The 24,403-nt window shown below is 38.0% G+C and overlaps 1 protein-coding gene across 4 annotated transcripts in view; it reads right to left on the minus strand.

Annotated features, from left to right (window-relative positions):
* The window catches only part of zgc:110158 (uncharacterized protein LOC553590 homolog), a 77,155-nt gene that overhangs the window by 45,447 nt on the left and 7,305 nt on the right, over positions 1–24,403 (minus strand). For all 4 annotated transcript variants that reach the window (XM_067362727.1, XM_067362728.1, XM_067362726.1 and 1 more), the window contains exons 2-4: positions 20,323–20,395; positions 16,998–17,059; positions 10,610–10,694 (exon numbers count right to left, since the gene is read on the minus strand). In XM_067362727.1, the coding sequence (XP_067218828.1) occupies positions 10,610–10,694; positions 16,998–17,059; positions 20,323–20,395 (220 nt within the window). The remainder of the gene's footprint in view (positions 1–10,609; positions 10,695–16,997; positions 17,060–20,322; positions 20,396–24,403) is intronic.

Raw genomic sequence — 24,403 nt, forward strand, 5'->3', positions numbered from 1 at the left:
TTCAAAATATTAGAGTTGTTTGCCCTGCCCTCTCCTCCTCAGACTCGACGCTCACGCGGGTTGCCAGATTGAGGACACGCAACAGGAATTTTAATGTTTAATATGCCTTCGTTCATTGAGATTTTTAGATTGATACTGTGGCTTTTTGTCAGGTAGAGTCTGATCGCTGACCCAGTTCATTTGCTTGCGTCCATGGGTGCTGTGTTTTCCACCAACTGGCAACCCGGGTGTTGAAATTATCTACACGTCTGCGGCGTGTTACGGCTCCAACGCGGCCACCGGAGTCGATCGCAGCCACTCTAGTCAATGCTTGCGTTTACACCAGCCCCGCAATGGCACGTTTCAGAAGCGGCTCACAGCGCCGCTATGCTAAAAATAGCCGTCAAGTCTATTTTTGACAGACACCACGTCCAAGCCGCACAGTTCAAATACAAAATAAAGTCAAAATAATCACCCTGTGTAGACTCCCAATCATATTTCACATAACTAGGAGGCCAGAAAATGACGACAAGAGCTTTGAAGTTGAAAAACTTGAAAATCATTACATCAACATTTGGACACAGAAGTAGAATAACTGGCTGTAGAATTGTTTTTGGTGGACAAGTATGTGAACATGTTTACTAAATTTCTGCAAACACATAAAAGTGTTTTTTAGAACAGTCAAAAAAATGTCATTCAGCACCGTCAACCAAGCTCCAAAAATGGCTCGTTTGGAATTTGTGAGATTTGTGATGTCACATGGGCAAATACATTTGCATATGACTGCCTCCAGAGCAAGACATCGACAAACAGTTATACATCATTGCACCATAGGCCCCGCCCCTAGTACCATAGGCCCCACCCACTGATGTTCCGTCTCTTAAGAGTCTCAAAACATCTCACTACACTGGATGTGAGCGTCGAGTCAAAAGCAAACAGAAGCCATTATAATCACTGACGCTGTCTACACTGATACAGTATACAGATGTGTGTTCAGTTTCTGACATACTCCACATGCTTGAGTCTGTCGACGAATGGAAGAGTGAAAGAACATTCGCAGTTTAAAGTCAAGTCAAGTCAAATTTATTTATATAGCGCTTTTACAATTGGTAATTGTTTCAAAGCAGCTTTACATATTAGAAGCACAGAAAAAAAGGGAAGTGGTTAAAACTGTACAAACAAGCGTGGTAATATGTAACATATACAAGATGGTGCTACATTAAGCCAATGTCGGCTGACTTCCAGGGGTGGAAAAAACCCCCTAGGAGAAAAACCCAGCGTGCTAGCACTGGGAAAAAAGTCCTAGGAGGGAAAAAACCCCTTGGAAGATATATATATGTAAATGTATATGGAGATCAAAATCTGAATTGTACATTTTTATTATAGAGATTAAAAATCGATTATATATAAATATATGCAAGCGGATACGGGGATCCTAAACAGCTGGTTTGAGTCTCTGTACAGACTTCAGAAGGATCCCAGCTTCAGAAACAAGTGGATGGTTTATAATGGCGTCCTCCGGATCGATTTTGAGGATTATATGTTTGTTCGGAGCATTTGACTGCAAATTGTTTTGTAAACGAGGCCGAGTGTGATGGAGACTTCGCTAAGAAACTTTTGTTGACCGATTGAGCAGTCGACTGTATTGGATCTGACAGCAGCTGCATCAAACAGTAAGTAAATGATTTCATAATGCTTTGTCTGTAAATGATGGTTTCATATGGAGGTTTTCAAAACACTTACTCGCATGCAATAGCGAGTGGCGTTGGTACTGTTTCCAATTCCGAGTTAGCCAATCATAACTGTGGCCATTTACTGACAAGCCTTAAAGGAGGTTTCAGACAGAGGGGAAGAATGAGGTTTGAAAATAATCATTTTCCACATTTTTGGTGCACAAAAACTTAATTAACATTATAAGTTAACCTCAAGGGACACATTAAAAAAGTAAAAAAAATCTAAATCATGACCCCTTCAAAGGCTTTTCCTGGTCTTTTTGTGAGAACAAAAAAGGGTCAGGGAACATTGTGTCGAACTTGTGTCGCCCACATGAGCATCGCAGCTTAAAGAAAGAAAAGCTGGTCCAACTGAACTCTGAAAAACTCAAAATCATTAACGCACTACTGATCAACTCCAAAACAATGCGCGTGCACGAACAGGCAGTGACAGATGCCCTGACTGGTTGTTTCATCCAGCAGTGACAGATGTGTGGCACATTCTGTGTCAGGTCACTGACCTGATCACTGTAACTGTCTCCGGCCTTCATTAACACGACTCGAGCCCTCCGACGACTGAAATTACAATCAAACACTTCATTTGCTCTAATGCAAAATCTATAAGAATTTAGACACAAGCTTCAACTAATTAACGGGTCAACACCGTGAGCGTGTGCGCAGCAGTCACGCAACTGAGCTTCCTGGAACGTGTGGAAGCAGAGCTGCTCCGAGCGTCACATGCTTCTAATTGTCGGAGGCGTTCTGCTCTACATTACAGCAGATTCACTTTATCGATTTAAAACTGGCTGGAGCTCCGCCGGACTGGACTGGAGAGGAAGTGGGAGCTGATTGGCTGTGATAAACCAAGCTGTGAAAGTAAATACCTATAATAAATAAATAAATGCAATACATAAATACATTTCAAATAAATGCTGCTCTTTTTAATGTTTTAATCATCAAAGAATACCGAAAAAAAAAAAAAAATATCGGACCTGAGGCATCATGTGACACTTAAGAGTGGAGTAATGATGCTGAAAATGCAGCTTTGATCAAAATTTAAAATATATTCATGTAGAAAATTGTTATTTTAAATTGTAATAATATTTCACATATTTTTACTGTATTTTTGATCAAATAAATCCAGCCTTTGTGAGCAGAAGAGGCTTTTTTTTTCAAAAACAATAAAAATCTTACCAACCCTTTCAACTTTCGAAAGCTAGTGTTAAGTAGGGTGGGATTTTGGACCAATCAGATTGCGCAGGGGGCGGGGCTACCCAGTGCAACACCACAAAGATAAAATACAAGCGACTGGCAAAAACGTCTAGCTGCTCATTTTGGCAAGAATACAAAAAAAGAATTGAAATCTGTGTTTTTCCTTCATTCTTTCCTTCCCTTTCTCCTATATTTCTTTCCATTTCTCACGCTGCAGAAGGACAGTGGGTCAAGGAAAGAGCGAGCGATGTGCTGGGGTTTCAGTGCGGTACAGAATGTAAATGAGGTGTGTAGTGAGAATCACTGCGGTCTCTCCGTACTTCAGCATTATTTCAGCCCTGTATCAATGAATGGTGCAGCAGTATTACTGTAAACTAAGCCTAGCGTGATTTAAAATGTTTCAAGCATAATAGCGTCGACATTTTTGATTGATAAATGAGACATTTAAGTCACAAAGAAGGGAGGCAGCTCCACAGGCTTATTAAAAACATTAAATCATTGTCTGCATGCTAAATTGCTCCGGGGCAGGTACTGATAAAGCTCTTTTTTCCTTCGGCAGGACTCAAAAAGTTCAAATGTTGGTTCAGAGCGAGACTGAAGGCTTTGCTCTGGCTCACACACACACACACACACAGGTAACGGTGCAGGTGTATTCACGAGACGCTGCTGGAATGACAACAGTAATCGAAGAGCATTACCGTCACCGGCTGCAAATATACTGAAGACCCTGTACATGATCCACCCTACAGACGTCTCTGGATCAGCATCAGCTGATCACACCATGCACAAGATTTCAGCGTCATTACAATGAGAAATATCTTAGAAAAGCAGTCTCTGCCATGAAACAATCGCTCTTGATTTCCTACTAACTGACAATAACAAAGTGCCTTGTCAATGTACTATAATAATAATTTATTTAAAAAAACATGGTATTGAATAAAGGCCTCACATAGTCTGAACAAGAGAACTCAACACATTTTAAAACTATAATAAAATTTACCAACCTGCAACAGGTTTTAAAAAACTAACCTGCAATTAACAAATGAATGAGAGATTTGTCTTGGACTCCACAAGAACAACAGCCAATCAGAACATGATCTGATGTTTGAAGTACAGTAATATGGAGGGGCGCCGAGAATGGAAAGAAACAGCAAACATTTACTTTTGCACACAGCATTGTGTTCTGACTAATACATCTATAACACATGCTTCGTCTTATGCATCATGTGATCAGAACTAGGAGAATAAATCGATTTTCCGAATGCATCGCGATTCTGAGGTTAGTTTTTCAACAGCAGATGGCGCTCTCGGCCGCACGCTCAAATGCTCATGAAGAAGAGCGCTCGTGCGTTCGGATGAGTCTGAGAATGCTTTTATGACCCCGGATTACACACTTCAAGCTTATTGAACTTTATGAATGATTATTTTATAGACGATGGTTAAAGCCATTGTATCTCTTCAGATTATTATCATCATGCCTTTATGACATTTTTTGGATCTTTTAACTTTTAGAAGAATGGACTTTGAATGGAGGGACCGAAATCTCTCAGGTTTCATAAAATATCTCGATTTGTGTTTGGAAGTTGAACGAAAATCATACAGGTTTGAAAGGACATGATGAGGGTGAGTACGTGATGACAGAATTTACATTTTTGAGTGAATTATACCTTATAAATACAGTAAGCTGATAACTCTATATCACCAATCATATTGTTTACATATTGTCACATTATCTCAATATAACGATCGTTACACCCTTATTATTACTGTATTGTTCCGAATACAAGACAATTTCTTAGAAATACATCTGAAAAAACAGGTTGGTCATATATTCAGGGTCTAGACTTTTACGTGTCAATAATACATACGTAACTATAGGTGGCGCCAAAATATGTGTAAAACGAGTGTGCCAAGAAATACTGTGTGTCAGAGTGTAATGTTGCAAAAAGAGTCTTAAAAACACTAAGAGTCAAAGGAAAGACTGTCATGTTTGCGTACGGGACCGAACTTCCCCCATACGTGATTTTAAAACATAAGATGGTGCCCAGATTTCAAAACTACAATAAGATTTCAATTTTATTGTTAATGAAATTTTGGTACGCTACATGGTTCACACACTATAAGATGGATAGTTTAATTGTTATATAATTCAGAATAGGCTACAGGTCATTTTTATGGTATGCCAAAAAAAAAAAAAAAAAAGGATGGAAAAAAATATTACAAGATTTGGTCCTTAAAAAGCCTTTTTTCCCCAAAAGGTACATCATGAAAAAGGGGGCCGTTTTATATTCGGAACAATACGTTAATATTATAAATAATATTTTAGCAATATCTTTGTTGTCATCATTGAGTAGAATGACTAAAATATCAGCATTATACTGGTCATTCTGATAACTTCATCGGTAATAAATTATTGACGAATAGCAGGTGAGCACTAATCTGAACCCTGGTGTTTTGATTGCAGTCATGTGACTGGATTAAAGACAACACCAGAAACAGCAGCTGAGCTTCTCATTCTCAATCATGAACATTTCCTCTCACTGTGTGTCCCGTTAATTAGTGCCTCGTTGAGCGCTAACGAACGCAACTTGTGTCAACAGCTATAAAGTATCAGCGTAACTGGAAAGAGTTGATTCTCCCGTCAGCAGAGGCGGCGCGGCGGTTCTCCGAGGAAACGTGTGTCCGTCTGGATAAGCATCGAGTGTGTTGCACACAGATGTAGAGAAAACCGTGTGTTCAAACGCACACAAACACACGGCATATGCAAACATGTACAGGCGCTCGTACACACACAAAGGAAAGACAAGCGATCCAAGGAAGCCTCTTCTGGTGGAGGGATGGGTTTGATGCCCAGCTGGTACTTGAGTCTGGTGTTCTGGCGCCACCCTTCACAAGCTGCTAGCAGCCAACGCTACAACAGCACCAGACGCGCGCCGCGCCAAGACTGACTGCCAGCGCGGCCTGCCAACCCTGCCGGAGAGAGAGAACGCTTGTGACGAGTGGAGAGGGGCGATGGGGAGAAGGGCAGATCTGGGCTGCTGACTGAAGGGTTTAGGGTTGAACCCTCATCAGCTATGATGAATGTTTAAAACCGTCATGAAACAATATCTTAAAGCCTAAACCTGAAAAATCATGAAATATTGGTAGAAACCTGGAAATGTTTTAAATATAAAGAAAAACTGCAAGATTCTGTATTTGTGATGCGGCGAAGAGCTATACGCATCCGTGTTGTTTCCACATGTGTTTATTAGAGGTCGAATTCAAATCAAATACTGCCAAACTAAACATTTTACTTCTGAATAGGATGTCTACTTCATAAATAGTATGAAAATTATGTAAGTATATGGTTCAGATCACTCAAACCATGTATGGAAATCTTTATATAGTCACCAATAGATTCTGGTTGTCATCTAGTGGAAGCGTTTGGTACTGCGCCCAAACAAAATATTACTGAAAGCTCAGTTTTTGAGGTATCAACCTCAAATTTGGAATACAATTTGTTCAGATTTATGGCTTTGATTTTCTTGCAAAATTTTGTAAAATATAAATTTTATATAAAATATAAAGAATTTTTACCTTACATTTTCATAACGTTTTCCACCAAATATCTCATTTAAAAGGAGACCAAATTAAGTCTGGGCTCCAAAGTATTAAGTGGAAATTTCATTTTAGCCAAAAATGGGATTAACAGAAAAATGCTTTTAACATCTTTGTGCAATCTTTGTCTTCTAGGAAAACAGAACAAAAATTGATTGATGGTTTTTATCCAATCAAATGCACTTTAAAATAAGAGCTCCTGACCCTAATACCAATGAAAAATGAGAAGGAAAAAAACTAAATAAATTATTTGTTAAATGAAACAAAAGTGTAGACTGGAATGTAACTGGAAAATAAATAAAATAAAATAAAATAAATAAAATAAAATAAAATAAAATAAAATAAAATAAAATAAAATAAAATAAAATAAAATAAAATAAAATAAAATAAAATAAAATTGCAAAAAAACTAGACTGTTCTGAGAAATGTTAAAATCAGTTACAATAAATTTAACTAAAATTAGATTATTGAAAACTAAACTAAACTTAAAAATTTAAAAAAAATCAAAACTACATTAACCTTGAACCGACTAGCAAGTGCCAAATATTGGGTTATGATTGTGATTTATGAAAAAAAGGGGACCAGGTGACAGATACTTATAACTGTCTCTGCATATTCAAACCTCAAAAAAACACTTCACCTTTAATTCTCCAGCATCAGATTGTGATCAACACAGTCAGGCAGAGCTTGTAAACTGTGTGAGGGTCATTCTCAGCGTTGTTTGGACCTGACACACACACAGCATTGATAATCTGTTGTGTGTATGGTGAAGAAATCTGTGCCGTCTCGTCCAATCAGAACTGACCTGTTGCCTGCTGGAACCGTGGCTCATTTTTTTAGCTCCGCCCACAGTCGAAGCCGATTGGTCCAAAAATCCAGCTCCATACAGCTCTATAAAATTGGAAACTGGCAAGTCTGCAAGAAAAGCCAGTCCTCCTCCAGTGAGTCTGGATCAAATATTAACTCGAACTGGGCATGCTCAGCGGACAGCAATCATAAACAGCCAGCGGCTTTCACTCCTCACTCACAGCAGCGCAATATCCATATAATAATAAAAGACAGGTGAGAGAAAATCATTACAGGACGTGTGTGTGTGCTCTTCTCAATATAGATTCTTTAACTAGGAGCCTCACTTCTCCTTCATTTCCCTCTGTGTGTGTGTGTGTGTGTGTGTGTGTGTTCCTTCATTATCATTATTCCTGTGTGTCGTCATTCTGCCCGCACGGCCAGCCAGCGAACGGCATCATGGGGGAAAGAAACAGCAAGATTACCCAATCAATCTTCCCCAGAGAGGGAATGAGGGGGATGGAAAGGAGAGAAAGGCACACACACACGGTATCTATATACAGTACGCAATTTCCATATTTTACTACACTAATCTTCCTGATGACATCATACCAGCCAGCAACCATCAGAATGATTAATTAGAAACCTAATGCTGCAGACTATATCCGGGAGAAAGACGGGATGTGTTGGAGGCTGGACTGGAACCTCAGTATGTTAGAACGTGCAAAAGTGGTCTGAACTACAAGTGTAAAACGCTCCTGATCCCAAGATTCAAAGCGGGGTTTGGAACGATGATAACCCAGGGTTAATCGACGTGTGAAAGCCCTCATGTTCCGGATGTTGTCTACGAGATCAGTTAACCTGAGGAATAAATATCCCATGCTTCTGAAAAATATTAAGGGGAAACTGAAAAATATGTTCATGTGATTTCAACATGACAGCCACCATGAGAAAATAACTAAAAATGGGATCTATAACGCTCCTTTCACAAGATGTGATATAAATCTCTGGTGTCTCCAGAATGTGTCTGTGAAGCTCAAAATCCCCCACAGATCATTTATTATAGCTTGTCAAATTTAGCAAAAACACGCCGTTTTTGTGTGTGTCCCTTTAAATGCAAATGAGCTGCTGCTCCCGCCCCCTTTCCAGAAGAGGGCGGAGCTTTAACAGCGGATAATCTGCCAAAAACATCTGTTTGGTTTTGATTATCATCTCTATTGCAGTTCTTCATCATCATGAAAGTTTATTAAAACCATATCCGTCTGAACTTCTGATAAACGGCTGAGCGCACAGAAACATCACGCTAACTTCTCTTTCATGTCTTACTGCATTACAGATGGTCTGTGAACGTAAACAGCAGGGACAGAAATTTGTTCAAACACCATGTAAAAGTGAATTTTGCATAATAGCGGCCCTTTAAATCGAAACACTTTTGGATTCTGATTTAAAAGCAGGAAAAGCAGTAGGATCTGAGGTGTACACATGTTGGGAGTTGTTTTAATGCTCATTACGAAGCTTTACGACTTAAGTGAAGAGCACACAGACGACTCTGGCATTCAGAGGTGTCGCGTCCCACAATTCCATCCCCATTGCCAAGACACCAATCCCACAAGATCCCTGGATTAGCCCTTAACCATTCCCAGGATTAGAGGATTAGATCGTTATATTCCATTATCTTACACCAAGAGGATTCCTGACTGTTTTGATTTCAGCGCAGACGCAGCTAGGAAGGTGTGAGCAATGCAGACCTGAAGACACACACACACACACACACACAGGCCTCTACAGAGCTGTGACCCAACAAGGGAGCAAAGGGATCAGAATAAGAACATGATAAATCACTGAACTCAAGGACACCCTAGTAGCAGAAAAGACCTTGCCAAGACCGGCACACATGATACTGCAGCTCTACAACACACATGGGCTCGTTTACACACACACACACACACACACACACACACACACACAGGATTTATATTTAAGTTGAACCACTGCTTTAAGCAGATGAAGGTAATGTTCAGAAATGCAGAATAAAAAAAAATTCAAAAACAGGACATTTTCTGTCAGTTTGGAAAAACTGGAATATTCGCACAACTAATGAAAAGGATGTGCATATTTAATAATTCATTTGTTTATTTAATCAGGGACAATGCACATTAATAATACATACAATATGTAAAATGCACCAGATCTAGCCAACACTGGCTAATTTTAATAACCAAATCCTTTAAACTAGTAATACATTTCAGATCAGCGTGAGGCGTTTGAGATTAGCATCTCCTCCTGAAACATTTGACTCATATTTGGTTTGGTTTCTACACAAGCCAGTGCGATGTTGGTGAGTGGAACGAAATCCGTTTTCCGTAACTCTTGCTGCCGTGTCCGAGCTGTCGTCTCCATAAACGCAGAGAGACTAGAGGTCAGGAACTCTGAACTAACCCCGATTCCACTAAATCACTTCTCATCTCTCTCGCTCGGTCTCAGCTCATGAACTGACCTCTGCAAGCACAAACAATGCAACAAAAGTTGGTATATTTATAACTAATTGCTCAATATTAGCGATAGGCTCAAAGCTCAATGGATAGTATATGATTTTGAACAAATATTGTGTAACATGAGCATTAGTTTGCACCATTAAACTGCATTCATGTTGAATATAAGCCATAAGCTGCATTTAACCCAATAAATTCCTTTCATTTAGTTTGTTTAAGACAACTGTCATTAAAAACTGCAGTGTCTTTTTTAACAAACACATGCATAAACCAAACGTTTACAGTCAACCTGTTCTGAGGCGTTTCGCTCTCTGACTCACGCCCGCGGCGACAACAACAACTGACATTTCATTATGCCTTTCACCGTTACTGAAATATTACATCTGTGAATGCAGAGCATTCAGTATGTTAATCAGATTACATGACTGTCTGTGCAAATTAAAGAAGGCACACGATTCTGTGTTGGGCTGCTTTATGAAGGCCGCTGCCGGAAAAATAAGCATCCCATACTAGTCTTCCTAACACGCACAATTACATACCGTGAGCATTTTTAAAAAGGACAACCAGGAAGAAACATGATCACTTATGTACACACACAACGCATCCAACACACACCAATTCACGCAAAAACCCTTTATTCAGCTCGCTGAACCTTTATGCGCCGGCATCATGTGACGCTTTGGTAAGCAGATCAGCCATGTGTCGTTCACTAAACACCATCACATCAATAAACACGGACAGTAGATTGAGGCTAAGACCCAACGCACATCGCCATTGGACGAGGGGTTCAAGCTCACGCCACCTACAGGAGACTAAAAGATTGTGACTCACATAGTCGTGGAAGGCCTTGGCCTCGCTGGAGTGCTCACAGGTCTCACGGCGGTCGGGAGCGGCACAGTACAAATCCCAGAATACACTGCAACAGGAAACAGGAGAGAATGAGACACATGTGAAGTCAAACCGGTTGAAATACACATACTATAAGCATCCTATCACAAACAAAACTTGTAAAAGCTGAGCTGCAGACTAAGTTCTACGGATGGTGGCGCCAGCACCTGATTTGGTAGCACTGGGGGGGGATTTTTAATCATAAAGTTAATTTAATCATAAGATTACTATTGTTTTGCATTAATAAATGCAGTTACTAATAACAGAACATGTTTGTTTACTGGAAATTTGACAGTAAAGCACTGAGCTTGAACTGAGATGCAGATAAAATTAACAACAACAACATGCAAAAACCTAATTTTTAAAGGGAAAATGTAAATATTCTACTCTTATTAAATGTACCATCGCTGTGCTATATACTGAACTGACCGACAGCTTCAGCGATTATGAAAGGAGCGCTCTTTGCTTGATGTAATTCAGTGGAAATTTGAAGAAAAGTTTTTGTTTTTCATGAGACTTTTCTGCACGTTCATGCACATTCCCAAATTTCTATATATCCTAATTATTGTTAATATGTAATTCATTTTTCCAGAAGATCATTGCTTCTACCTTCAGTTAAACTGCTGACAATGTTTGTAAATTAATTTCCTAAATTATTACATTATTTGCTAACTGCATTCTCTAAATTGTAATGTTGACATGCATTCTCTGTAAAGCTGCTTTGAAACTATAAGTGCTATACAAATAAATGTGAATTGAATTGAAATTTTCCTACTTAGGGAATGGAACTGGCTCATAGGTCAATAAATGCTCCTCTGCCGCCATCTACAGGTTATAGTGGTCATTTCATGTCTTTTTTCTTAAATAAAAGTGTTTGTTTGTCACAAAGTCTGAGTTTTCCTACATCTTTAAACTTTTAGATTTAAAAATCATCACATTAAATAACATTTAAACTGGATGATATTATGAGCTTTGAAGTTCTGGAGAAAGTGTGAAGCACATGAAAGCCCTTGAGAAGGTTGTATGAAACCTCAAATGAATGTTGTAAAAACATTTGAAAATTTCCGCCACAATACCATGGTTACAGTTAGCGTTACTACAGTAAATCCATGGTGAACGTTGGTGATTTGTGGATTGAAAAGCCTTCTATAACTTGTTCGTTCATGGCACAGTGTTTCCACGTCAGCACTGTTTGATCTGATACGGTTTATAACTGAATTTGAACACTTGTTATTAATACTGCAGTAAATTCAAACGCTTTCTCACTGGTGTAGTAACGGTGTCACGTGATCGAGTAAACCTCTTCTGGGCTCTGTTATTGCTGTGAGCTGATGAACGGTCTGTGCTGCGCAGCTCAAACAGGCGCCGTTTCGTTTTGTTTGCCACTTAAAACCTCTCATATGCAGCAGAAATGGCAGCTCTTATCAGTTGGCCATTGTGGTGGCGGCACCAGTGCGAACTCTAACAAAATTTAGTCGCGCCAGCAGGAAAAAAGGACGCAAACGCATCCATTTGGTCGCAGTCTGGAGCCGTGCTCCTGGAAATAAATTGCTTTGACTTCATCTGATTAGGAAAGCCTGGTAAAAATAAAGCGCAGTCAAACTTGAGCTGCATTCGTGAGATTCGAACACTCTTTCACCGCTCCCACCCGCTTGGCAAAAGCAGCAGGTTACAGATCAATTAAGCCAGGGATTTCCTCAATTAAGAGCCTTTGGGTCCTGCAGGGCTGTTTGGAGGGGGAACAAGGTTTGCGTCCAAATGGTATTTTAATTACTGCACTGAAACTAAGTACCTGTTTAACTGGCCCAAATTAGATCACTCCAGGTCTTCAGATATCGATTTAATGGATAAACTATAAAATCTCCTGGAAGAAAAGGCCAGCGGCGGTAAAGCTAAAGACTAACCACCGCCACACGACACGCGCCTGCTGGAGCGCTCACCGACAAACGGTAAATAAACATTGTTCATCAAGTATATCATATATGTCCGACAAAACTACTTTGTGATATTATACGAATTGGGAAACATGTTGATACGACTGCCTTTGTGTGAGTGTGCAGGAAACTATCCGCTTTTTTCCTGCAAATATTTACCAGGATAAAGAACATTCCTGAACACTTGTAGAGCAAGAGAAAGAGTTACACAGGAAAAGGAGAGAGAGAGAAAGAGAGAGAGGATAGAAACGAGGGACCCGTTGAATGTGGGGGTGGGGAACATTAATGGGAAGAGGAAACTAGAAACAGACATGGAAAGAGAGAGGGGGAAAATGGAGGGAGAAAAAGAGAGGGATAGGAAGTGAGAGAGAAACCTCTCAAGTTCCAGATAAATGACAACATATTTACTACGTGAAAAGATCTGCAAATTTTCTGCATCATTACTCCACTCTTCAGTGTCACATGACGCTTTAGAAATCATTCTAATATTATGATTTGCTGCTCAAGGAACATTTATAATCGCTATTGAATGTCGAAAATGGTTGTGCTGCTTTAATATTTTAGTGAAAACAACAAAATAGATGTTTTTGCTGTGATTGATCAATTTAATGCATTTTGGCTGAATAAAAGTTAAAAACTGAGCTCAAACGTTTATCATTTCCATTGGGAAGATGGTGGACCCTTCTAAAACCAAATAACCTGTGTGGTAAAGATGAATGGTTGACTCGTATACATGGTCTAAACACACATGCAGCTCTCCTGAATGACGTCACGTCCGAGCCAAACAATGCAATCACAATGAGTCGGCTTTACGCGTGCCTCCGATGCTAATTGGAGGGAACTACATTCTCATGTTAATAGATTCTAGCTCTTCTCTGGGGGCAATTAAGCAAATCCTAATGGTGAAAACAATGTGAGACAAAAGCAGGGGTAATACAGCCACATCCATACGTATACGGACTTTACAGTAAGGAGCTCTTTCGCATGTGTATGACTAAGAGTACAGCGGTGTGTCATCTGCATTTGAGAAACAAGATATCCCGACCGTCAAGCCGGCCGCTGACCTCAGGTACCGGAACATCCGCACGGCTGACGGCTAATAACGGATGAGCACGAGCAATATGAGAGATGCAATTATGGGAAAGTTGGCGAGCCGTCACAGTGGAGTTACAATGCGTTAACACACAGGAGCTCCTTCCTCAAATCTGCACTTATCTCTCTTTATTCTATTCGACTACTACTGACCGGTGAGCTGTTCTGACCCCCCGCCGGCCCTCAGTTTGTCCCTGGGCCACCCCCAATGGAGGAGAATATATCCAAATTGGGCCAGCGGGGGATTCAGACACTTCCCCACAAAGGGAAACAGTATGCAAAGAGTTAATCTGTGTTTGGGGTCTTTAACAGGAACAAAGGACAGCAGCAGAGACAAAGGTTGATGGAAGGGCTTTAGAGGAGGAACGGGACACGTCTTTGCCCCACCATCTGGGCCTTTTGTCTGAAGGAGCGGGGTGGGAGAGCCGGGCCGGGGCAGACGTGCCCTCCATAAAGGCTGCCTGACCCAATAATACACGGGTCAAACCGCAGCAGGTTAAACATACAGTCTGACGGCTGGTGTCACAGCCAACCTCAGGCCTAGATTAGTATAAATCAATACAGAGAAAGTGAACGCAAACAATCCTGAGATTGCTCTTGTAAGAGATATACGTCCTCTCGATTGATTTGAGTTAACACTGAGGATATTAACTGTATCTTTCACTTTGTTGGTTAACCAGGTCAGGGTTCAAGAATAAGGACTATTTTGGCTTGGGCCAATAGTTCAAGGGTTAGTTCTCCTAAAAATGTCGTAATCATCTTCGCAACACATATGAAGATATTTTTTAATGAAATCTGAGAGCTTTCTGTCCCTCAACTGACCTTCACAAAGGTAGTAAAAACATCATTAAAGTACTCCATGTGAATCCAGAGGTTTAACCTCAAGTTTATGAAGCGACGCGAGTGCTTTGTTTGAGCAAAAAAACATAATTTACCACTTTAGTTACAAAATAATATTATCCAAAGCATGTTCACGAAACAATGTCAGCTCTCGCATGAATCAATCTTTTCGTAAATATGTTTTTCTGGACCTTGAAGGTGGTAGTTGTGTTGGATCTCGATGGAAAGACAGAAAACTCTCAGATTTCAAATATCTTCATTTGTGTTCTGAAGATGAATGAAGGTAATGGCAGAAGTTTCATTTTCGGTTGAACTAACTCTTTCAGATTTCAACCATATTATTTTGTCCACAACACATGCTTTAAAAAAAATGATTTAAAAACTTCTATTAATTGTAAATGTATATATTTTACAATTATTATTTAATATTTATTTTTGAATTATTTTTAAGAATATTATTTCTTATTAAAAAATATATATATTATCATACGTGATTCTTTCATAAAATGAAAGTTTTTTGTTTTTTGTTTGTTTGTTTTTTTTAAGAAAATGTGCAATAGTAGTTGTGAAAACAGTTCTTATAATCACACAGGGATCTCCAAGACTGCAATAAGATCATGAACACTTTTGTTGAAAAACAATAACATACTTTGCAAAACATTAACGGTTTGATTTGTAATTTTTAACATCACAACACTACCGAAATTTAAGGGTTAGTTCACCCAAAAATGAACATTCTGTCATCATTTACTCACAAGTTGTTCCAAACCTAGTTTCTTTCTTCTGCACTCAAAAAAATGATTTTTAATGCGGTTCAATTTATTTAAACAATTTATTTTGATTCAACACCATTGTATCAGGTTTCTGGTTTAAATGTGATAGATTCATGTTATATTGACTTGAAACGGTTAATCTTTGACTTAACTTGATGTTTTCATATTGGAATAACATGTTTTAATCAAGTAAACCCAACCAGGACTCGATCAAACAGGATTTTCACTTCCCATCATGCTTTGCAAAGGGGCTGAACTAGGAGTGTAAATATTTTTTTAAGCAGTTTTTAGGAAGATGAGAAAATGGAAAGACTTTTTTAATGTTTACTGTTCTATTATGTTGGTATTTAAAAGTTTCTGTTAATAAATAGTTTTACGGTTACCATTGTGGTGAAGTGTTGCATTTGTGCTTGGCTTGAGGACCTGCTAACAAACTTTCAAATTACTTTAATAAGAAAGTAATCATTGTGGAACTGCTCTGGGTTGCATTTCCCAAAAGCATTGTAAGCCTATGTTGATTGTAAAACCATTAAAACAAATGGACTTATGATCAATTTAGGCTTTACAATGTTTTTGATTAAGGCAATTTAGGATGAATCCAGCATCACATCTAGATTTCTAACACAGAACATCACAAAAGTTGCATAAATCAAAAAATTAAACAAGAAGAATTAATTGTAAAAATCAATGTATATGAAAACTATTTATTTATTTATTTATTGCTTTTTATTTATTTTATTTTAAATGAACACAATTGATTCTAGTTCATTTAACATGGTTGATTCTATTGGGATTTTAGGACATAACTATTTTACATAGATTCTTCCTCAGTCAGTTATTTTGTCACATCTCAAGGATTTTGCATAGAGTAAAAATAAACCTTTAATGTTAATAAAAACTAAGTTGGCTGTGTTGACCCAACGCAAGTACATTAAATTGGAATAACAGAATTGCATAATGCTGAAATAAAGCAACTTAATCATGTGGAAATCCTTTCCATGATTTTTTTTATGTTCGTTCAAAGAGTTATTTTTTTAAGTGCTGAACACAAAAGAAGATATTTTGAAGAATATCGATACAGTTGAAGGTAGACATTGACTTCCATTGTAGAGAAAAAAGTCAATGGGGCCATCAACTGTTTGGATACCAACGGTCTTCATAATATCACATAACTTCGAAAAGCTGTTAAACTGTGAAAATGACAGAATTTTCATTTTTGGGTGAACTATCACTTTAACACAAATCATTCTTGCAATCTCAACAAAATCTCATCTGTCAACCAGCTAGATAATTGTACCTATCTGACAAGTTAAAAACGTTAACGGACAGAATCCTCCATCCCTGCTGTTGAGCCCTGCAGGTGTAATGCGACACAGTGACAAACAATGAATCCCAGCTCTGAGTTTCTGCTTTAACCAGCCATAACGAGCAGCACATTTGAGGTTTGGTGAAACTAACTCGGAGTAATAGTGATGCTTGTCTTAGTAAGCACTGTTAAATATGTTCGGATGAGATGTGATTCTCTCTCAACAGTTTCAGCAAGTTCTGAGAAAAATAAAACTTGCATACGATGTGCCTGATAAAGACAACATATAAGAGCATCGATAATAGAAAAAAGATCTGTCTGTACTGAAAAAGAATAAAATAAAGAAAATGGAGAAAAATAAAATAAAGAAACCGTATGGGACTTACCACCACCATGAATGGAGGAATCCAGGGGGCTCCCCTAGCGTAATGTTCTTCTCCCATCGGATCTACAACAGGCAGTGAGAGGAAAGAAAGGAGAAAAAGAAAGAGAGGGATGTGAGATTGTAGATAACATGCGAAACATTTTTCTGTCAGACGGTCAGCAGATCGGTCCCGGACCCAATCCAGATCCCATATATCATCCCGTTTTTTTCCACCACAGCATCACACTTGTTTCCTTCACTCATCCTTCTACAACACCGGAGCTCCACATAGGCGGAGAGGAGAAAGTCCTGCTGGGAAGCCCCAACATACAAGTCATAATTCCGATGGGATTTTGGTCTGAATAAGAAGATTCAGTGCGCAGTTTCATTCTTTTTTCGGACTAATACATCAGAAATGCAGACCGTGTTCGATAATAAAGAGTTATTTAAACTGCATTAAGCCGTGAATGTGTTACTGTTCCTCAAGTGTCTTTATGATGTTGACGGAGTCAAACACGGACAAGTGAATTTTGAGCTTTGGGCTCACACCTAAACGGTTAAAAACACACCGAAATATGTCAAAATGCGCAGCTTGGTGAGTATTCACTTGAACATCGTTGGTTATTTCTTAAGTGAACAAAAACAGTTGAGAAATAGTTTGCATGTGTATCAGTATATTGGATCCATGCATTCAGTCTTAAAGTGACAGCAGCCTAATAAACCTGCTGACGTCTGTGCCATTACCGATAACCGATAACTCTTTATATTTGAAAGCCGACAACCGATATATTGGCCGATAAATGTAAATCAAAACTTTTATATAATTTTTGAGAGCCTGATTACAAAAACAAAAGTCTTAAACTGTGGCCGATACCGAAAACCGATAATTCTTTATATTTGAAAGCCGATAACCGATATATTGGCAGATTAATCTAAATCAAAATTGTGATTTCAATGATATTTCAAGCAATTCAAAACCATAATGGAGGACAGTGAGCATCTGAAGTGTCTCGGCTGAAGGAAATCATTTATCAGCTTTAATATATCGGCCAAATGTTCTTATCGGGCCGATAACGATAACATTAAAAATGAACATATGTCAGCCGATACCGATATGGTGGCTGATAAATATCGTGCATCCCTAAGAAAATCTGCTCTTTAGTAGATTTATCTATATTTAATTTACACAGTGAACACTATGCAGTGTAGTTTTACATTTGATTATTTATTTTGTCTTTTTATTTGTATTTATTTCACAGTATTTTGTATTATTTCTGTATTTGTTAATCTGTTCCTAATCTCCTCCAAGAGAATAGATTGCATTTTGCTTGCCAATAAATAGAGTTTTTTCACATCTCTTAGTTTTTATTTATACTTAAAATAAATTATTGTTAAGAATAGTTGGCTTATTATTTATTTCAGTAATCAGTATCGGACAATAATGCTTCCAGTGATCGGTCCCAAAAATCCTGCTCGGAGCACCCTTAACTCAGAAAATCAGAGCTCAAAGAAAATCCAACTGGTAGTTACAATGTTGATGCCTTCCCACATCTCATAAACACGAGCACTGCTACACGGAGCCAACGTCATTACTCCACTTTATCCTGTTCAATCTAGCATTGTGGAGACCTACAGCAGGCGTTAGCGTTCTTAGAGCCATGACCCCAAAAATTAATCATGGCTTCTGTTTTTCCTACACTTCATTCAGTCCTCGGGGCTCACTTTCACTCGCCGTCCCTTCTGCTTGTGTGGAAATGACCAGGGCGACTCTCATTAAGGCCATAATCTCAGTGTATTTAAGAAACGTTCCCCTTTGTAATAGGTGAGTAGAGGGACCTGAACTGACCGTGGAAAGTGTGAGGAAAGAATTAGCCTATTATAACAATTATATATGGATGATTACACAGGAAAATGTGATGAGGAGAAAAAAAAAAATCTAAGAGGATAGAGAGGATAGGTTTGTTCACTGCAGCTGAAAGTGGATTACCGAAGCAGGTCTGAAGGTTAAGAACACATTATCAGTCAATTTCACCTCGTCGGGCTGCCAAACGGTACGATAAACATCTGACCAACTTGCGGTGCTTCTGAGAAGTGCAGCAGAAAGTCAGGGAAACAACGCTGCAGAGATGCCGGCGAGTCAACGGGGCGGAAAAAAACAGCCTGGGGTAACAGAGCAACGAGCGGAAGTGACCGTTCACAAACACACAGCAGCTAAAATCCAACATAAACATAATTAATGACGAGTAATTAATAATTCTGCACATGGATGGTGCTCACATAGATTCTGAGACATAGAAATACGTGGAAAAGCTAACCATTCAGTATGTTTTGGATCAATAAATGCATTGATGAGTCAATGTTCTTATTAATGTGAATATTTTAAGATATCTAGCAACACAAATAAATGATTCTAAAGTAAATGTGGATGAAGAAAATTCCTGAAAAAAATGTTACAGCACGGACTCACAACATCCTGACCAGTTCAAACCCAACAAGTGGATTCAATTTGGATTTTATAGCATTACAGAAAGGAACAAGCTTGATAGAAAACATGCTTGTGTAAGTGATGCCAAATCACCACATTAGAAGAAAACATTTAATTGCAATGCTTGACAGATGAAAAGTACAAATATATATTGCAAATTGTAAGCCTTTCCATATTATATGCCTTTCCGCCTGTCATAATAAAGAGAAAACAAATATTTTAGGAATCTGTCAAAAACTTCTAAATCTGAAGCACTTAATTAGTCTTTATTCACACAAAATAACCAAAAAAAATATATATATTTTATCTGTATTCTGTATGGTGTCCTTTGGCCTTCATAACAGCTTGTGTTCCTGCTGGCAGTGTTTTTATGTACTTTCCCACAGTCTCTGTTCTTATTGACTTCCAAATAGCTTCTAGTTGTTCCCAAAGACTTGCTTTTGAAAATTACTGCTCAGGAAATCAGCAAAATTTAAGCAAATGCACTGCTTAAAAAAAAACATTGCTGTCTCAGAAAAACATCAAAGACAGAATGAAGTTTTTGGCAGAATTTGGGAAGTTGTGTGTGGAATGAAGTCATGGTGATGCTCCAGAGAAAATCTGCTGAGATATATTAATAAATGCATCTGTACCACAGTAAAGCATGAAGGAAAGGTGCATTCGATCATGCTTGTACTTAAATCTAGTGTTTCTGCAAGTGTCGTGTTTGGGGATGGGTTCAGGTTAGACGATAGCAATTATCATTGACCTGTGTGTGTGTGTGTGTGTGTGTGTGTGTGTGTGTGTGTGTGTGTGTGTGTGTGTGTGTGTGTGTGTGTGTGTGTGTGTGTGTGTGTGTGTGTGTGTGTGATCAGAGTCTTACCTCAGAAAGGAAGGTCTGTGCTGATTTCTGGGCCCCAACATGCAACAAGTACTCGTACACGTATAAAGCTAATCTAGAAGAAAACAAGAAAGAAACGGGTGTTACATTCATGGTATGATGATGAACAGACTTCATTTCATTCAATAATGAACAATATCAATACAAATATAGTGCATAGTCTATCTTACATAAACCTACTAACATCATACTTTATGACATCAAACTACAGGTCAAGTTCTCAGTGCAGATCGCGGTTTGTGTTGCTGCCTAAGTAGAGCGTCCCATACAGGTCAGCATGCTCAGGTGAAAATCACCCACAGTAAAGCACATTCTGTGTGTACGGCCCCTCAGAAGGTAGCTGCTCATGTAGGGAGCTCACTAGGCTTTAGAACAGAGCTACAGACTTCTACAGACTCTAGTTTGGAAGTTGTTCAGAAAGAAAATCAGTGGCTGCAGAAAACTCGCTAGAGACCGCTGATTACACAAGTACACACAAAACACCCATCAACCACAGCGGCCACGAATCCGATCTCCACAGCCCGTTTACTCCGTGAAAAGAACCGAAAGATCGGCCAAAGCAAGCATGGCTGGAGTTGTCACGGCAATCAGACGGCACCATCGCGGTTCTTGTGTTTTTGTCATTTTCTGTATCCATTATGTCTGTTGTTTAGCCGCTTGGGCTAGCAATTACCCAGCTCCCAGTGTACCGCAGGGGCGAAACATACCATCCTTCCTCTCCTCTTCCATCAGCCATGAGAGAAAATAGCTCTCCTGGCAAAATTACATCGAGAGATGGGCACAATTTGGTAGAAGCATGGTTTTCGCCTGGATGCGGCAAAAACATTTATTTCCACCATTGATAAGGTGATGATGGCATTCACAACAGAGCTATTCCATGTGGAACAAATCTGACTCTTCAGAGTCATATTTGCTTACTTTATGTAAAATTAAGCACTACTTAAACAGAAAAGATAACTTAAAAGGGAAAGTTCACCCAAAACACAATAAAAGTCAAGGTGTCTGGTGTGTTTCGGACCCCATTGGCTTTCATTGTATGAATATAAACAGCCGAAAAGTTCTTCTTTAATGTTCTACGGAAGGAAAAAAAAAAGTCACAGAGGTTTGGGAACGAGTAACACGATGACAAAATTTTTGACAATTTTTTTGTCCACTTTAACGAATAGATACAGTAAGACTGAGAACAGGAAATGGGAAAAAGAAAATGTTGCAAACAAAATTCAAATTAGTGTCACCCACACAAGCACCACGGCTCAATATTTTGCAGCATGTATGCTGACTGTTAACCAATATTCAAGAAAATCAGCAATCTTGTTATCTATCTAATTATTGGTTATTATTTTTAATTAAAACTATTAAGGCATGGCACGATTATTTAAAAAGCGCATTTTGGTAATTCAAAGTGCTTTATATAGAAAAGGAATTAAAATAATAAGATAACAAAAGCAGAGAATGAAAATGATTAAATATAAGTTTTAAAAAGAATAAAAATTAAAAAAAAATAAAAATGTTACATAGCTGCCTGAATCATTAAGTTTGGGGTACATCTGGAATGAAAGACATTTTAAATTTTATTAAAAATATTTAAATATTAAAAATAATTTAAGTGAAATAGGGAAGAAATTAAATCTAAATAGAAATATATAGAATACATAGAATACATATAATATAAATATTATATGGAAAACTTAAGCGAAATGAAAATTAGAAACATTTCCTTACCAGCTAATAGGGATGCACGATATATCGGCCACCATATCGGTATTGGCCGATAAATGTTCATTTTTAATGTTATTGTTACCGGTCCGATAAGAAAATTTGGCCGATATATTAAAGCTGTATTATATTATATATTAAATAATGGATTATTTCCTTCAGCTGAGACACTTCAGATGCTCACTGTCCTCCATTATGATTTTGAATTGCTTGAAATATGATTGAAATCACTTCAGTTCAGTACAACGTACAGCACAAGTCTGTCATATAGACTACATAATATTATAATGAGAACATTATCACTGTGTGATTGGGATTTTAATGCTGAGACTTTTGTTTTTGTAATCAGGCTCTCAAAAATTATATAAAAATTGTGATTTAGATTTATCGGCCAATATATCGGTTATCGGCTTTCAAATATAAAGAATTAGCGATTAACGGTATCGGCCAAAATTTGAGACTTTTGTTTTTGTAATCAGTATCTCAAATTATATAAAAATATTGTTTTAGATTTATCAGTCAATATATCGGTTTTCGGCATTCAAATATAGAGAATTATCGGTATCGGCCAAAATTTTCATATCGGTGCATCCCTACCTACTAGTTGAAGCAGAAAAACTGGGAATGAATAAAAACTAAAACTGAAATAAAAATAAATTAAACTGAAATAGCAATATTAAATGATAATAATAATAATAATAATAGTAATAATAAACTGACAAAAGCCCATTATAAAATGACTAAAAACTGAAAATGAAAACTGAAAATACAAAAATAAAAACAAATTCAATAGTATTAATAAAAACTATAATAGTATATAGATAATGGTAAAATAACACTGATCTGTCATTCTCTCACACAGAGGCAGGAGCATGTGTTTGTGTGGAGCAGGAAGCGTGAGGAGGTGAATGAGTCGGTGGAAGGAGGCATCCAGGGTGGCAGGCTCATAAATAGCTGAGGAGAGCTCCTCTGATCAGCCAGTCAATGACTGTGATAAAGCTGGATATGAAAGACAGGGAGGAGATCCAGCGCTCCATCACTGGCGCGGGAGAGTGAGCAGAATGACAATGCCTCCCACCGAGAGACAGTCAACGACGACCATAAAACTGTGGATGAGAGGTTCAAACAAAGTCCATCTAACGCTTTATTGCCACAAAGGATCTACTGAATTAGCAAGTCAGCTATATCCACTCATGAGGCTTTAAAATTAAGCAAGACTTTTAAGTTCATGAGATAGGCAAAACAAACAGAAGTATGTGTGGGTGATATGGCAAAAATATCATATCACAGCTTTCACAATGCCCGGTCTTATCAAGATTCTTCTTCATGTTGGTATTTAAGACTATTCTGCAAGTTACTGAGCAGCACAGCCAATATAAATTCCCTGAAAACTAAAATATAGTGTATAAGATATAGTATAAACTAAAATGACAGCTAGGGATGCAACATTTTGGCAGATACCGATAACTGATAATTCTTTATATTTGAAAGCCGATAACCGATATATTGGCTGATAAAGTCAACATTTGCATATTATATATCATTTTTGAGAGCCTTATTACAAAAACAAAAGTCTCAAATTTTGGCTGATACTGATAACCGATAATTCCTTATATTTGAAAGCCGATAACCGATATATATGGGCCAATAAATCTAAATCCAAATTTTATACAATATTTGAGAGCCTGATTATAAAAACAAAAGTCTCAGCATTAAAAGTCATGTCTCAAGCACACAATTATTATGTTCTCATTATAATATTATGTAGTCTATATGTCAGACTTGTTCTGTATGTTGTACTGAACTGTATTTTCCTTATAGAAGTGATTTCAGTCATATTTCAAGCAATTCAAAACCATAATGGTGGACAGTGTGTCAGCTGACGGAAATAATCCATTATCAGCTTTAATATATATCGGCTGATATATATAATGATATGAAACATATATCGTCCAATACCGATATCGTGGCCAATATATCATGTATCACTAATAATAATTGTGATAAGATGGATCGTGATTCTGCCTGAAAAAAAAAATCGTTGAGAGATGCTAAAATCCAGAACTACGAGTCAATAAAAGTTTAGGTTATGCAACAGAAACTAGGAAAAAAGCCAACATAAAACAGCTTAAAAAAACAAAAAACTGGCTCTAAATTTTTCGGTTTTCGAATCATGGCATAATTAGCCTACTTATTTAGCTAATGAATATCACTATACATTTCAAAGCCTTGTCAGGATTTGAACGGCACCCATGACACTCATTCAAGCTCCGCTAAAGACCTTAGTCAGGGAAAATGCCATATTTAATTTCACATGAATGTAAACAAGGCTGTTAAGGACAGTCCG

This window comes from Chanodichthys erythropterus, chromosome 16 (genome assembly GCF_024489055.1).
Source record: "Chanodichthys erythropterus isolate Z2021 chromosome 16, ASM2448905v1, whole genome shotgun sequence".
Taxonomy (NCBI): Eukaryota; Metazoa; Chordata; class Actinopteri; order Cypriniformes; family Xenocyprididae; genus Chanodichthys; species Chanodichthys erythropterus.